Genomic DNA, 15,206 nt, shown 5'->3' on the forward strand with positions numbered 1-15,206 from the left:
TCTATTTTGCCTTTTGTCAGTTTTGACCATTATTTTGCTTCATCCTCAGTATTCAACAAATGGCAGATGAACCCTTATGATAGAGGTTCTGCATTTGGTAAGTTTTCCCTTAAATAATTTTATATTGCTATTGGTATTAATAACTCAAATGATAACTTTTATAAGAAGTATGACTGTTTTTCCACCCAATTCAAATTACATTTTGATTTAACTTGCAAAAAATAGCATATTCACTTTGATTTTTTTGTTCTAAATTCACACAAACTTACACATTCTGTTTAAATTAATGGTTCACTGTTAAAAAACATTTTATGGAAAAATATCAGACAATCTAAGCCTGTTATATGCATTTTTAAAAATGTCTTCATGTTTTTATTTCATACTAGCAAAATACTATCTATATCTAAATCTATCTCTCTCTCTCTCTCTCTCTCTCTCTCTCTATATATATATATATATATATATATATATATATATATATATATATATATATATATATATATATATATATATATGGGGTGCGAGAAGCTGTTGCTGGGGGTGCCAGAATCCATCGAGGAAGAAAAATTAAAAACATTATTTGTACAAAATGTTAATTTATCTATCCATTCCTAAATAATTAAATGGGCAGGCTATTTCGTATCAGTGCAATACGCTGCTTGTTAAAACGGATGACTCCTGCTCTTACGTGCACTTAGTGCTGCGTGGGTATTATGAACTATCGTATCTGTTCAAGTTCTATTTAAATTTTAAATATAAGTAATTTTTATTTAGTCGACAGAAATATGTTTAGTAGGAATGTAAGTTAAATTTAGTCATCATTGCATAAATTTTTCTTCACCATAGAAATTTAAAGACTAAATTCAACTTCCATTCCTACCAAAGATATTTCTGGCGACTAAATAGAACCTACTTATATCCAAATTCGATCTATTGAGCTGTCGCCTGCCTGCCTGAATAAGTCACCCTCTCTTCACTCTTACTTTTTTACCTTTCATTTAATCATGGCTAGTCGCGGAAAAATTATAAAATGGAAGGGGGATTACACTGAGTATGGCTTTACCAAAACAATTATTGATGGCGAATAAAGTATCCATTATTCATAAAGCTTCAATTGGTGATCTGTTTTTCTGCGTTAACCTCATATTTTTCATACTTCTTCTCAAACCAAGGGGGTGGGAGGGTAAAATGAATCGGGAAGCGCTGATCAATGTAATCGGTGTACCAGGAAATCATGCATTGTGTGAAGTTCCCCTTTGCTTGGAATGCAAAATGTGATTAAATGCGTTATTTTTGAACGTGTTATGGAGCACATGCATCGAAGCTTCTCAGCTGTGCTTGTGCTAAGAAAAGGAAACATTTTAAAAATAACGTAACATGATTGTCAATGGAACCTTTTGTAAGTAGTGCCTGGAGGATTCAGAGTGTGGAGAAATTCTAGAGACAGCGTGTGTATTAACTTGTGGATTTTTCTGTGAGTATTTGGTGGCAGCGTCACAAAATTGCTTCCGCAAGACCGCGTTAGGTGCGGAGCTCAGCTCAGAGCGAAATGAGGTGAATGGGAGGGGAGATGATGACGTGACCCCCCCCTTAACTGTCAATCCCCCCACAAACACAGTCTCTCGGAATTTGCATAAGCACAGCCCCTCACCAGCAATTTTAACTTCGTTACAAAGTGAGCAAAACTCTCGTTTATATCCTGCGTCCTCTCATTAAACTTTTATCCTGCATTAGCCGTGGGCATGACAAACGCCTGCGGCAGCCTGTATGAACTTAATTTAATCTTTAGGTTTACACCGTGCTTTGTTTCCGAAGTAGCTGCAGTCATGAATATGGTTGTATGTGTCACTGGCTCGCTTCTTATTGTTTTGATGCCTTCTCAATTGTATAATGCATGTTTTCTTCAGCGCTTTTTGGAGCTCTTCCTTGTTTTCTACGTACTGCGTTGACAGTCAGTTCACGTGATTACGTGGGAGGCGTGATGATGTCACATGAAACTTCGCCCCCATGGCCATCGACCTCAACTCCATTACAGTATATGGAGAAAAATAGCTTCCAGTTATGACCATTAAGCATAGAATTTCGAAATGAAACCAACTTTTGTAAGTAAGCAGTAAGGAATGAGCCTGCCAAATTTCAGCCTTCCACCTACACGGGAAGTTGGAGAATTAGTGATGTGTCAGTGAGTCAGGGCTTTGCCTTTTATTAGTATAGATAGTGGCATATAGTTTTTTATACATATTTCTTTATTTTTCCTTTTGTTATTTTTGTAGCTATTGGAGCAGATGGTCTGTGTTGTCAGAGCAGGGAGGTAAAGGAGTGGCATGGATGCAGATCAACAAAAGGGGTGTCAAAAGGTTGGTGTGGCAACATTGTCTGTAAATTTGTTTCTGTTTTGTAGTAATGTAATATCTATTGAAAATAATAATTCACATGTTGACAGGAAAGTACTACTATGAAGTCTCTTGTCATGATCAAGGATTATGCAGAGTTGGTTGGTCAACTGCGCAAGCTGCTTTAGATTTGGGTAAGTTACAGAACCTTTCTATTGAATGTTTCCTTAATCAAAATTATTATACCCATAGCTGTGGATTCTGAGTTGGAAGCAATTTTTGGGTTACTGAAGTCAGAATTGGTAAAAAGTACAGACTCTGACTAAATGTAAATTGTAATATAATGTGTTAAAATTTCCAGTTTAACATATGTTAATTTCATTAAACTTTTTTCTTCTAGCCTTTTGATAAAAATACAGCCTCTTTTTTTATTTTAAAGTTTTGTCTTATATTTGTTACTTAATCTTTATATCTTCTTTTAATAAATTGATATAAAAAAGCCACAAAAGCATCACTGCAGCCTTTAAACCCAAACATAAAAACAAAGTAGCCTGATGATTCACATTGGCAGTGATGAAATGCCTTGTATTTTGAATGTTATGTGCTTTCAATCAACATAGGAACTAAATCAGTATTTAACAAATAGAGGATTTGGAGTCGAAAGGTGTTGCGTACTGACTCCATAGCCCTGCATATACAGTGGAACCTCGGTTCATGAACGTTTCTGAACACGTATAAATCGGGTTACGACCAAAAAGTTCGCCAAACTTTTGCATCTGTTCACGACCATACAATCGATTGACGAACAAGCAAGTTTCCCTTCCGGTTCATACAAACCGATGATTTCTGCACGTGTTCAGTGTCTCCCTGTGCTGTACATTGTTCTCTGTGCATCACGCAGAGGGACTCTCCCTCAAAACTGTAACCTCCTCTCAACCCAGCTTCCTCCTATGGTATAGCGTGTCCACAGCTCCTGTCAAAAATGCCAGTTTTAATAAATAATCACTGCACTCGCGGCTTAGTGAGGGGGTGTGGTGGTGTGTGGCCGAAGCAGTTCCTGAGGAGTTCGTGATGTGGGTATTTCTCACCTAAGTGCACAGGTGAGAAACGGTCCACATCCATAATTGTTCCCAGGAGCTGCTGGTTGCCATGACAACCATGTCTCTTCGTAAATAGAAGCGAGAGTCGGCTGAAGGGAAGAAAAAGAGAACAGGAAAAAACTGGAGGTTGCCTGCTACATCCTCAGAATCATATAAAATAGTTGAATTCCTTCTTTAAGTAGACCTGTTACAAGTGAGTATCGGGGAGGGGGAAACTGATAATTTAAACATTGTGTTTTTATGCACTTCAATGAAAGTTTTGTGAATGGTTTTAACTATTTATTTGTCATATTTATCACAGAGTTCTGATTTTTTTGTGATGAATGCCTACAATATATCATATTTTTATTTCTTGTTTTGAGTTCCTTGATAAAGTATTATGCAGGATTGCATGCAAGCTGGTATGCAATGGGTCAATCAAACTTTCTTTTATATAGTGTCTTAGATATATAGTGCCATAGATAAAACTCCCTTGAAGGTGCTTTGAAAATCAAACAAGAATATAATAAAAGTTAAAAAATAAAGGTAAAACTAGCAGACAAAATAAAAAGTAATCAAACTTGGAACCGTCTGTGTAAGTAAATAAATCGATTAGACATATGACAGTACAACAGAATTGGATATAAGATTCTAATTATATAACTAGCCATGTGCGCCCAACTACGTTGCGCGTGTTAAAGTTGTCTGTGAAGGGCTCCCTGTTTAAACGCGGCTGCCAGTTGTGAACTGGGCCCTTTGTCGCACAGCATTATGGGAAACAAAATTACAAAAGAAAACCCTTAGATATTGATTCGATAGGAACGGCCTACTCGGAATCGCTGTCCAAATCGTAATTCTGTGTTGGTGTAGGAGCATTTCTGCTTCTGTCCATTCACAGTCCGTCTCGTTTTCACGACGCTGTCATTTCCTCTCACGATCTCTTCTCAACCTTTCTCCAATCTCACAGGTTGCTTTGTGGCAATCCAGAGAGTAAGGCAATATCCACGGAGCAATGGTTATAAAAGGAAGACACATAGATATCCAGGCTCTTTAAAGCATAAATAGGGATCACTTCACTGACATGTGAGTAAGCCACGGTACAATGTGAGACGCGCAGCACTCGCCGGCTACAACGTAACAATAATAATTTCCGGAACGTGCTGTTACATTGTCATTCATTTTACCCACTGTCTTTCTTTCATTCATATGTTATGTAGGCATGTACCTTTTATCTTCGGCAATCTCATTCTCTAACCAGGCCTCAGGAGCTAACCAGCGTAACACTGTCCACCACCTGTTTCGTTATTCCGGCACATTGTTGACATCCGTGAGTAACAACAACATACTAAACTAGAAGGTGGTCTGCGCATGCGTGGAATTCGCGGACAAACAAAGATCAAGATCTAAATGAAGATCTCTTTAGTTAATTTAAAGCACAACAATTTGTTTAGTTTGAATGTCTGTGTTTTGAGGTGTAACTGGAGTACTACAGTCTTCAGTAGTATAAGCCTGGAGGAGATTATTAATGCAATGCCTATGTTTTAGCTGTCTCTGTACTGCCATCTAGTGCTTCTTCTTCTAATTAATTCACAGACAAACAAAGATCAAGATCCAAATGAAGATTATATATAGAGATTTATGTGTTTATAATGTATATATTTATTTGCAAGGTGCTTATTTTGAGGACACAAAATAAATTACTGATTTTTTTTTTTAACTGCAATGCAGATAAAATTAGAACTGGTACAAATTTAACATATTTAAAGTTTGTTGTGGAAGAACTGGAATTGACAGATACGGTGCCTCTGCTAGACAAGAGGGCATTACTGTTGATTTTGATGGTACATATAAATTTATCCATCATACAAATTGTGTAAATTATTTATTTGCAGCATTCATTTTTATTTTCCTAAATAAATGCGTTGAAGAAATTTACATACGCCAGGTTGTATTTTAACCAAATATAAAACTAAGGAGTGCACTACTGTTTAGGGGTATGCTTTTCAAGACATGTTTTTGTACTGAAAAATTATATCTTATTAACAGAAATACTTTTCATAAAGACAATTTCCAAAAAGTCCTAGACTGTAAATTATAAAAGTTAATGTTTAATATTTTGGTGACATCCCAGGTAAGCCAATTTATTAGCCGCAATTTAAAGTTGTTATTGGTTTGTTTGTTAAATAGCTGGAAAAAGTTAATTATTATGAACGATATTAATGTGTAAAATACAGAAAAGAATTTGTACCTTTAGTACAATAACTATCTTTTTTTTTTTTCTTTAGGTACTGATAAGTTTGGATTTGGATTTGGTGGAACTGGAAAGAAATCCCATAATAAACAGTTTGATAGCTATGGGGAGGTAGGTTTTTTTATGAAGATGAATTACCAACTTATCCAATATATTACATGTAAATTATGCAATGGATACATGTTCAAACTTAGGATAGCTCAAACATAATGCTTTAAAAAGCTATTGAATTTGTGCAGGTTCAACAGTGACTTAAGTTTAATATACAACTTTGATATCATTCTTTAATTTGAAGAAGCACAATATAACTGCACTTAGTCTTAGTCTTGGTCCATTGCTAGTCTGCACAACAAGGGGCACATTGAAACAGTGTTAAGCCCAAAATTTGGTCTTAGTATGTATTTATGATACAAACACCAGGTCAACACATGATGATCTTAAGCGTTCATTTCATTAACATAAATGTAGCAATTTCTGAAATACTGAGACACATTATTTAAACCAGCAGAAGGAATAATGCCAACTCCCTAGCATTTGCCTCATAAAATGTATCTTTGTAGGTGCTTCGGCAATTTTCTACTCTTGGCTGCAATGTATGTGTGTAATACAAAGGCATGTATGGCATTTTTGATACTGTGAATGTCAGAGTTACTAAAGTACATGTCAACACTCTCATTAAGGACTTTCTTCTGTCTACCCCAAGTAGACTTGATTTACATATACAGCAAAATAATTCTTTTTAAATCAACACAAAAGGTGTTCAATATATACTGGAAGTTATCTGTCCAATGTACATATACTAGACATTTATACTGTAAATTAACACTATGAAAGAGATCAATGTTGCACACTAATAAAGTATATTGTATTCAACACATTTTATAATGTGGGAATAACAATGTACAAAAACTTTCTAAAACCTAAATTTTTTTCAGCATTTTGGGTTGTTAATGCCTCTCCTGAGAGCACAATTACTTAACCAGCACATCTCTCGGAATACAGTTAAGGGAAGAAGGTACAAACCCCACAAAGGCAAATGGGATTTGAAGCCAGAGCACTGGATTTTTGAACTGGCAGCGCCAACCAACATTAAACTACTTACTGTGACAATAATATTGTTTTAATCTTACTGTTGCATTTTTAAGAGTACAAATAATTTTTCCTAGTAGTCCCATAAACTATCTGTTGAAATCTCATTAAGACAAATTAATGCACTGAAAAAAATGTTATAATTTAGTACTTTTATGTTATTTTTTTAATCTAAAATCACCAAAACAAATAAACAATTTACCAGGTGACTCTTGCATGAGAATTTCTCAGTTTAATTTTAACATACTATAATTAAACAAGACTATAATTATTATTATCATTTAATATATTTAAAATGTTTTAAATTATCTCAGTAGAAGTCAAAGAATTAAACTACTTTCATTACACATTTCATTTTGGCACTTATTTTAAAGTACAGATAGAGTTTCAGTGGTTTTGAAAGTTATGTTTTTAATCATTACTCATTCTGAAACATTTGGATATAATTGTTACGGGTTGAGTGATGGATGGATGGATGGATGTTACAAAAGTAAAAGCCTTTAGTTTTCACATATTTTGACCATAAAATATAGTTGGGTCAGGTTATATTACTTTTTCCTGGGAGTCACAATATTTGTACAGTTTGTTTATTTAATTACATTGTAGTTTTATCTTAAATGCAGCCTTCAGTCTAGCTTGCTTGAAGGTTTGTAGTTAGTATTATAAAAAACAGTAATCAACACCATGTAAAGCCTGAAGATTGTGTGGTACCATTTTATTTGTTCCTTTCAGTAATCCAAGTCAATACATGGACTTGAACATTTTAGTTGTGCAAAATGTTTGCTGATTACTTTAAACATTTTTTTTTACGTACAGGAGTTTACAATGCATGACACTATAGGATGCTTCCTGGATTCGGACAAAGGACATGTCAAATTTTCCAAAAACGGTATTCTTTTCAGTCTTGAAAAAAGAAATGTTTGATATATAAATACATAAAATTGCCTTTTACTAAGAAGCTATAAAAATGGGTCTACTTCATTTGTCTTACTTTTTGCTTTTTTATAAAAGGTTTCCTTTATAAATTTTAGGGAAGGACCTTGGTCTTGCATTTGAGATTCCACAGCACCTTAAGAATCAGGCATTCTTTGCTGCTTGTGTTTTAAAGGTAAATTAAAGAAAGCATTACATTTTTATAATTAAGCTCTTCCAAACTAAATAACTATTTTGTGCAGTGTATAATCACTGTTTTCTTGCTTAAGTAGTATGCTGTTTTGTTTGAAGGTTTATTAAAAAAAAAAAAAAAATTCAAACATTGAAGTGGGTGGCACTGTGGTAACACTGCTGCTCGGCAGCAAGGAGACCAGGGATTGACCCTGGGTGTTCCCTGCTTAGAGCTGGCATGTTCTCCTTGTGTCTGCATGTGTTTCCTCCGGTTGGTTCATTTTTCTCCCAGAGTCCAAAGAAATACAGCTAAGATGAACTGGTGTTGTTAAACTGGCCCTAGTGTGTGGATGTGTGTGCATGTTTCCCTGTTACGGACTGCTTCCCTGTCTAGGTGTTGTTCCTGCCTTGTGCCTGATGATTGCTAGGATAGATGCTAGCTTTCCTGTGACCTTTCCCTGGACAAGTCTGTTAAAAAATGAATGGATGGATGATTGGAATAACCTTGAAAAGACATTTTGAGTCGTTTTTTTCAGTCAAGGGAAGTGGTCTTTCAAACTAGAAAAATAACCTGATAAACATGCTTTGCTTTTCAGAGTTACAGTTTCATAATATTGAGGGGTGTGGATGGTTCACCAATACTAATGCAAATAGAAACCAAATATTGGCCCCATATTATGTGAGCCCTAATTTCTTTATTGTGCTTTATTGAGCTCTTAGTATTGGCTAGTTTTTTTATAGTATTAATTTTAGAAAGTACTGAATCTTTTACTTGATGATTGAGTAGCTGTGTTTTCTTTGTTACGCTTCAGGGACACTTTAGCAGTATAAAATTAAATCATTTTTTTTTCTCCAAGAATTTTTCTAAACAACTGACAGATAAATAACTAGAATTTTTTTTTTTATTGTTGGTCAGTTGAAACAATAGAATGAAATACAATTATTGAATGAGTTTGTTTGTCATCTGCACATGAGCTTTGTGTGATACAGAAAATTGTTTATATTTACTTTAGGCTTTTATTTATTGTTCTTTTTAATAATATACTATTAACATCTTGTTTATCAACTTAAGTTCTTTTTTTCTTTGTATTATGTTTGTATTACTTAGTTATTTCAGGCTCTTAATTTTTCATTGATCTTCTTTTGTAGTGGTGAGATCTTGATTGTGAGCATGACAAATTATCTCTTTAATTGTGTTTGTGTATATTTTGTTTAGCTTTCCTTTTATTGTAGATATGTTTTCTGAATTTTCACAACTCAAATGTTGTTTTTTTCCCTTAATGTAGAATGCAGAGCTGAAGTTTAACTTTGGTGGTGAGGACTTTAAACACCCCCCCAAAGATGGATATGTTGCGCTTGACAAGGCAGCTGATGCTCATGTGGTTAAATCAAAGCAAACTGGTATGTAGTTTACTAGCAGTGAAAAAGGAACTATGTCTTCATTTTAACGTAAAATTTGATTGATTATGTGAATTATGTGAAGACTCTAGTTCCAGGTAACACATTAAGTCTAACATATTATAAAGCACACTTCAGTTTACAAGATCAGTCTGCTAAACTATTACAGACTGCAGTAGGGCTAAATTAAAATCCAAACTTCATTTAACAGAACACACTGAAAAGTGTACTGAAATTAAGGTAGTAACTCTTTTGAACCACACAAATAAACTATAAGAAATTTAGCAGATCAATGCAAGTTTCTGACAATTGTTCAGTCATTGTATATTATGTATAGAAAAGGAAATGTGAAAGAGCAGCAGACTATTAAAACAGAATGTACAATCACTCACCCAATGTTCATTTTTCTAATCCACTTATTCAGAGCAGCTGGAGCCAATCCCAGCAATCATTGTGAGCAAGTCAGAAACAGTACCTGGGCAGGGTGCCAGTCCTTCGAGAGTGAACAAACATATCAGGGACCAATTTAGCAATGCCAATTCACCTAACCATGTTACATGTTGTTTGACTGGGAGAAACCTGGAGCTCCCAGAAGAAATCCAAGTGGACATGCAAACTTCGCAAAGCAAGCACTTGGAGCATGGACCCTAAACTTCTTTTGTGAGGGCTCAGTGCCACCATTTGTAGAATCATTAAAATATACTGTGCATAATTTTGGAAATGTTTTTTTAAAAAGCACACAATGAGTCTACAGCAATATGGTTTTGAATTTCTTGTAGTCTGTGGATATGTTGTGAAGGAAGTATTGTTGAAGAGAAAATTACAGTAATCCAGATATGATAGAGGATTGAAAAGGGTGTTAGTGTGGAGAGTTAATGTTACAATTTGGTGTTGAAACACATATGGTCTTAATGTACTTAATTCATGTAAAGTCTTTTATTATACAGATTACCAGTTTCTCAATTTTTGGCCAAAAAGTCTGCTTTTCTAACCAGGCATGATTTTTTTTTTAGTTTGCCAGAAGAAACCATTAACATTTCTATGTGCCTGTTTATATGCATATATAAATCTGATAATTAGCATTGACTAAAGCACATAGCAAAGCATTCAGTGAGGCATTTATGCATATTTTTCTTTCCAGGGTAGACTAGGCAGGTGAAGTTTTGTGGATGTCTGCCTCTTTCCAATTGTATTTAATCATATTAATTCTCCTGGATAATGTAAGCTGGAGAGAGAATCATCTTTTATGATATTTTCAGACTTCATTGAGCAATTGTCTTTTTGTGTCATAAGACTAATTTGACAGAGTGGCATTTTTTTAAGCTTGGGATTTCTCAACCCCCTCCATTGAATAAAATGTAACCACATTGAAGTGACAGGCAGACCTTCTGATGAAAAAAATGGGCTATCAAGTTTAAAAGCTCACAGAAGGGCTGGCAAAGTCTGTGTTCTAGATGTGGAAAAGAGTAGACATATTTATTATAACGTTGCCTGGTAATATTTTATTGCAGATATAACCAGGATTGTGTTTACAAATACTTAGATAGGCTTGCATATCCTGTGTGTCCCTTCTGCAAAAAATGTGTATCCTGTGGGTTAAATTCAAGAAAATATGATATTTACATATTTTTATATCTATGTGTTAAGATCCTTAAAACTTAAACTTCAAGCTTATATGACTTTAGATTAATTATGCAATTAAGAGGAGAAGTTTAAATATTTTATTTGATAAAATTGCTTGCATTTGTTTTTTCTCACTTCAGGCAGTGCACAAGTATCTCAGGCAAAAAATCTTCCTAATGCCCCCAAGGCACTTATTATTGAGCCATCTAGGGAATTGGCTGAACAAACCTTAAATAATGTCAAGCAGTTCAAGAAATATGTTGATAATCCTAAAATTAGGTGAGTATCCTTTAATCCAGATCATGTTGAAAATGAGTTAAAACTAGAAAGTAATTGAAAAAGTTTATTTTGAATACATACTATAGTTGTGTGTGCAGGGTAGAACAGTGGATTTCTCTGTGTCTCAATAGTAATTGTTCTGAGTCCAGAGCAGGCGTGGTGGGAAAGGTTGTTGACAAATTCTCCCCTCCAGGTGTATTGTTGGTTTTTCTTTGGGTACTTCAGTTACCTCCTTCATTCTAAAGTCATTTTTTAAATAAAATTTTTACTTTAACTACATTGGTATCGGATGTATGAGTGTTGGTGACCAGGGTGACACAATGGTTACTGCTTTCGACTTACAAATCTAACATCTTGGTTTTGAATCCCAAGAAAGTATTGTGTACATTCAGTTTGCACATTCTTCCCATGTCTGAATTGGAATTTCTTTGGATACCGTATGCTTTTCACCGCCAAGTACCAAACATGTACAGGCTACTTTATGTCAGTACTGTAAATTGGGCCAGTGTTAGTAAGAGTGTATGAGTCATTGTGCCCTGCAGTTGTCTGGTTCCTTGTCAAGGGTTATTTGATGCCTTGTGCCCAGTGCTGGCAAGTGAGCTCCATCACCTTGTCACACTGTATTAAGTGGGATTTGAGAATTTTGAGTTCTGAATGAGAGTGTGTATGAATATGTGCATCCTGTGATGAACTTGCTGACAGTGCAGGGTTGGATTCTAGCTTTTACCTTTTGGCCCCAAGATGCACTGGGAACTCTGCAGCTCTTGATATGTTTAAGCAGGTTGATAATGGTGTTCTAGTAGATGGTCCTCACTGTCCCTTTCCTGTGTACATTTTGATCCACTTGTATTGACAGTCTTGCAGTATCATTTAATATAATTTAGCATACAGCTGCTGCTTTGGGGCTATGTCATTGTCACTGCTCCCGAAAAGGCCAGGACATTTTTTGCACAGCCATCCACTGTGTGGTTAAAGTATGAACTGGTGAGACTTCCTTCACGTATCTACATATGCATTTTTCATTCACATTGTGAATATGGAGTAAAGACACATAAGATTTTAACACATGAAGCATGTGAAATGAAAGTTCCTAATCTTATTAGTACTGAAATTAATACCACAGGGCTAAATAACTGTTAAAGAAAATTAAATATATAAAGATTTTTAGAAATTGATACCCAAATATCAGAATCATATAATCAAGCTTTAATTACTATTTTCCCATAATAGGCCTGACATCTATAATTGTGCTGTAAAATATATGAATGTAGGAATATCTCCAGATCCAAACAGATATTGGGCTGAATTTCTTAAAATTGCAATATCAAACATCACTTTTAATGATGTTCATATTTCAAGGGACCTTGCAAAATCTTTGCAGGAGGCATCTGTATTTTTTGCTTTTGTTGAGTACATTTCATTCGGCGTTCTCTTAAGTTGAAAGAGACATGATATATATATATATTGACAAAGAATTTGTATGTCTGCATAAAACTGAATTTCATTATACAATGTCAAATTTAAGTTTATCTAGCAAAATGTATCTGGTTTGTACATTTGTACATATGCTGTCTTTATTTTTTTCTTTCAGCTGTCTTGCTTGGAATTTAGAAATTATTCATTATGTTTAATTCTGTTTTTGTGTTCTTTCAAGGGAGCTTTTGATTATTGGAGGTGTTGCTGCTAAAGAACAGCTTGCAGTTCTTGAAAGTGGGGTAGGTATTCTGTGGAATAAAATTTTTAATTTTAAGTTCTTCACTTTTTGTAAATAACAATTGAATGTTGAACAATAATTACACTGCTAGTCAGAAGTTTTAAAACACACCCATTTTTTTATTTTAATAGAAAGTCCAGTGAATAATGGTACAAAGATAAGCTGTAAACTGCCAGAGGTATGGGGAAAAAAAAATCTTTAGATTGCCCAGAACTGAAAAGTATTATAATTTTCAGAGTTAAACAAAAAGACCACTTTCAGGGAACAAGTAATGGGGTAACAACTTGCAGCTTTTTATGCAAAAATGGAAGTTACTTAGGTGTGAAAGTTAATGCAAACAGTTCCTACAGGTGTCCCAGTTTTTGTTGATCACGTACAACCCCTCTATCTAGATAAAAGCAGTGCTGGAACAAACTTGGTTGCTAGAGTCTCTTAAGCATTATTTGGAAATTATTGCTCTGCAGGAAGAAGTCTATTGCTAGCATAAAGGTAAGAATAAGGCAATTAACAAAGGAAGACAGACAGACCATTATAATCCTTAAAAATATAGATTCCTTTAGGGAAATTGCATAGAAAGCCAAGGTGGCAGTAATTAGTTTCATACACCATCAAAAGGAACTTGGAAACTCTGACAGGAATAGCTCTGGCTGACCCAAAGCCACAGCAGAATCAGCAGACAAGTTTCTGAGAGTCAACAGCTGATCGGTACCTCATAAGACAGTAGCTTCAAGGGCAGCCTAACATTGGCCAAAATAAGCAAGTTTCACTTTCTGTTGTGAAGGGAAGACTTTGAACTGCAGGGTTTAAAAGGTCAAGTGGCAATAAGAAAGCCATTGAATCATACAAACTATTACACTCCAAATTTAGCGTCCTATCAACACATTTTTTTCCACTATTTTGAAATCAGAAACTTACCTAAATGAAATTTGCCCAGTTTTCCTCACTGTCCACCTACTGTATTTCTATTCCAGAAGAAATATTAATCAGTCTTAAAGACTCGGACAGCATTTCTGTAATATATAAAAAAAAAATTCCCTTCCTTTCAAAGATCCCAGAGAACAGTGGGAAAAGGATTTCTTACTCAACATTTCAGAAAAGGAGTTGAAGGCAGCCATGCACAGAATTCACTCTAGCCCCATATACACAAAGCAGCAGGTTATTCAATTTAAAATCTTATATCAATCACCTCTGTCATGCTTAAAATTGTCCAAAATGTCTCCAGGGCAAGATGCAACCTTCACAAATTGCAATCAAGCTCCAGCCTCACTGGGCTACATGTTTTGGGTGTGCACCAAATTAACATCATTCTGGACCAAAATGTTTAAATTCCCATCAGGCAGCCTTGGTGTCACAATCCCTACTAATCCACTAACACAGTGATTCCCCAACCTTTTTGACACCAAGGACAGCTTTACTAGAAGCAAAGTTTTAGGGGTGGGTTCGTAGGGCAAATTTATACACAATTTACATTACATTTCTATTATTATTAAGTTATAATATCGTAATAGAAATTATACAGCTTACCATAATGCAGAATCAGTGGGAGCCCTGAACTTGTTTTCCTGCAACCAGAAGATCCCATCTGGGGATGATGGAAAACAGTGACACACAAAATGTGTTTCCTATGTTCAGTCTACTCCGTAATCTCGTTTTGGTTGCTGTCACTGCAGAAAATGCTGCCTCACAGAGATAGGATGTTGGAAATGGAAGCAGCTTCAATAGTTTCTTTTATGTTAATTTTAATCTCCTCCTGCCTACAAGTTATGCTGACGAGAATTTTTCTCAGTATTTCCTTGCAATAATACACTTTCAGGGTGTGAATGATGCCCAAACCCAATGGCTGAAGCACTGCTGTGCAATTGGGCGGGAGGAATTCAACGCGAACATTATCTGAATGTTGAAGTATGTTGTGGGCAGCACAGTTATCAATCAGAAGCCGAATATATCCTCTTCTTCATATTGTGAGGTTTCTGAACTATTTTGGAATCCCCCCCCACCCAACAGGAACGTCACACTGAAGTGCATCCCGAAGTGCAATTGCAGCATCTGTGTAAGATTGTTTGTCCATTGCCGGGGCAGGGAAACAGCAGGCTCACAGCGTGTTGTTCCGTTGACAGAGGTCCCAAGAGAATTTAAAAACCACACATTTTCTTGAATGAGTGCCGCATTTATAGGAATGTTTCTTGAAGGAGCATCACTGAACCACATAAAAATGGCTTTTTCGCCATCTTCAAATGCAGCAGTTTGCATACGTTTGCAACCCGAGGTTTTTCTTCTTTTTTGCATATAACAAAGACATATGCATTGGATTTGTCGTTCGAACAGATTGCACATCA

At 35.3% G+C, this 15,206-nt stretch overlaps 1 protein-coding gene across 1 annotated transcript in view; it reads left to right on the plus strand.

Moving 5' to 3' along the window:
* Positions 1 to 15,206, plus strand: part of ddx1 (DEAD (Asp-Glu-Ala-Asp) box helicase 1) — a 50,646-nt gene that overhangs the window by 14,074 nt on the left and 21,366 nt on the right. Inside the window, exons 6-14 of the mRNA XM_039748932.1 lie at positions 50 to 97; positions 2,274 to 2,357; positions 2,444 to 2,527; positions 5,698 to 5,774; positions 7,569 to 7,641; positions 7,784 to 7,860; positions 9,143 to 9,257; positions 11,018 to 11,156; positions 12,811 to 12,871. Of these exons, the coding sequence (XP_039604866.1) occupies positions 50 to 97; positions 2,274 to 2,357; positions 2,444 to 2,527; positions 5,698 to 5,774; positions 7,569 to 7,641; positions 7,784 to 7,860; positions 9,143 to 9,257; positions 11,018 to 11,156; positions 12,811 to 12,871 (758 nt within the window). The remainder of the gene's footprint in view (positions 1 to 49; positions 98 to 2,273; positions 2,358 to 2,443; positions 2,528 to 5,697; positions 5,775 to 7,568; positions 7,642 to 7,783; positions 7,861 to 9,142; positions 9,258 to 11,017; positions 11,157 to 12,810; positions 12,872 to 15,206) is intronic.

The sequence above is a fragment of the Polypterus senegalus genome, chromosome 3 (genome assembly GCF_016835505.1).
Source record: "Polypterus senegalus isolate Bchr_013 chromosome 3, ASM1683550v1, whole genome shotgun sequence".
NCBI lineage: Eukaryota > Metazoa > Chordata > Cladistia > Polypteriformes > Polypteridae > Polypterus > Polypterus senegalus.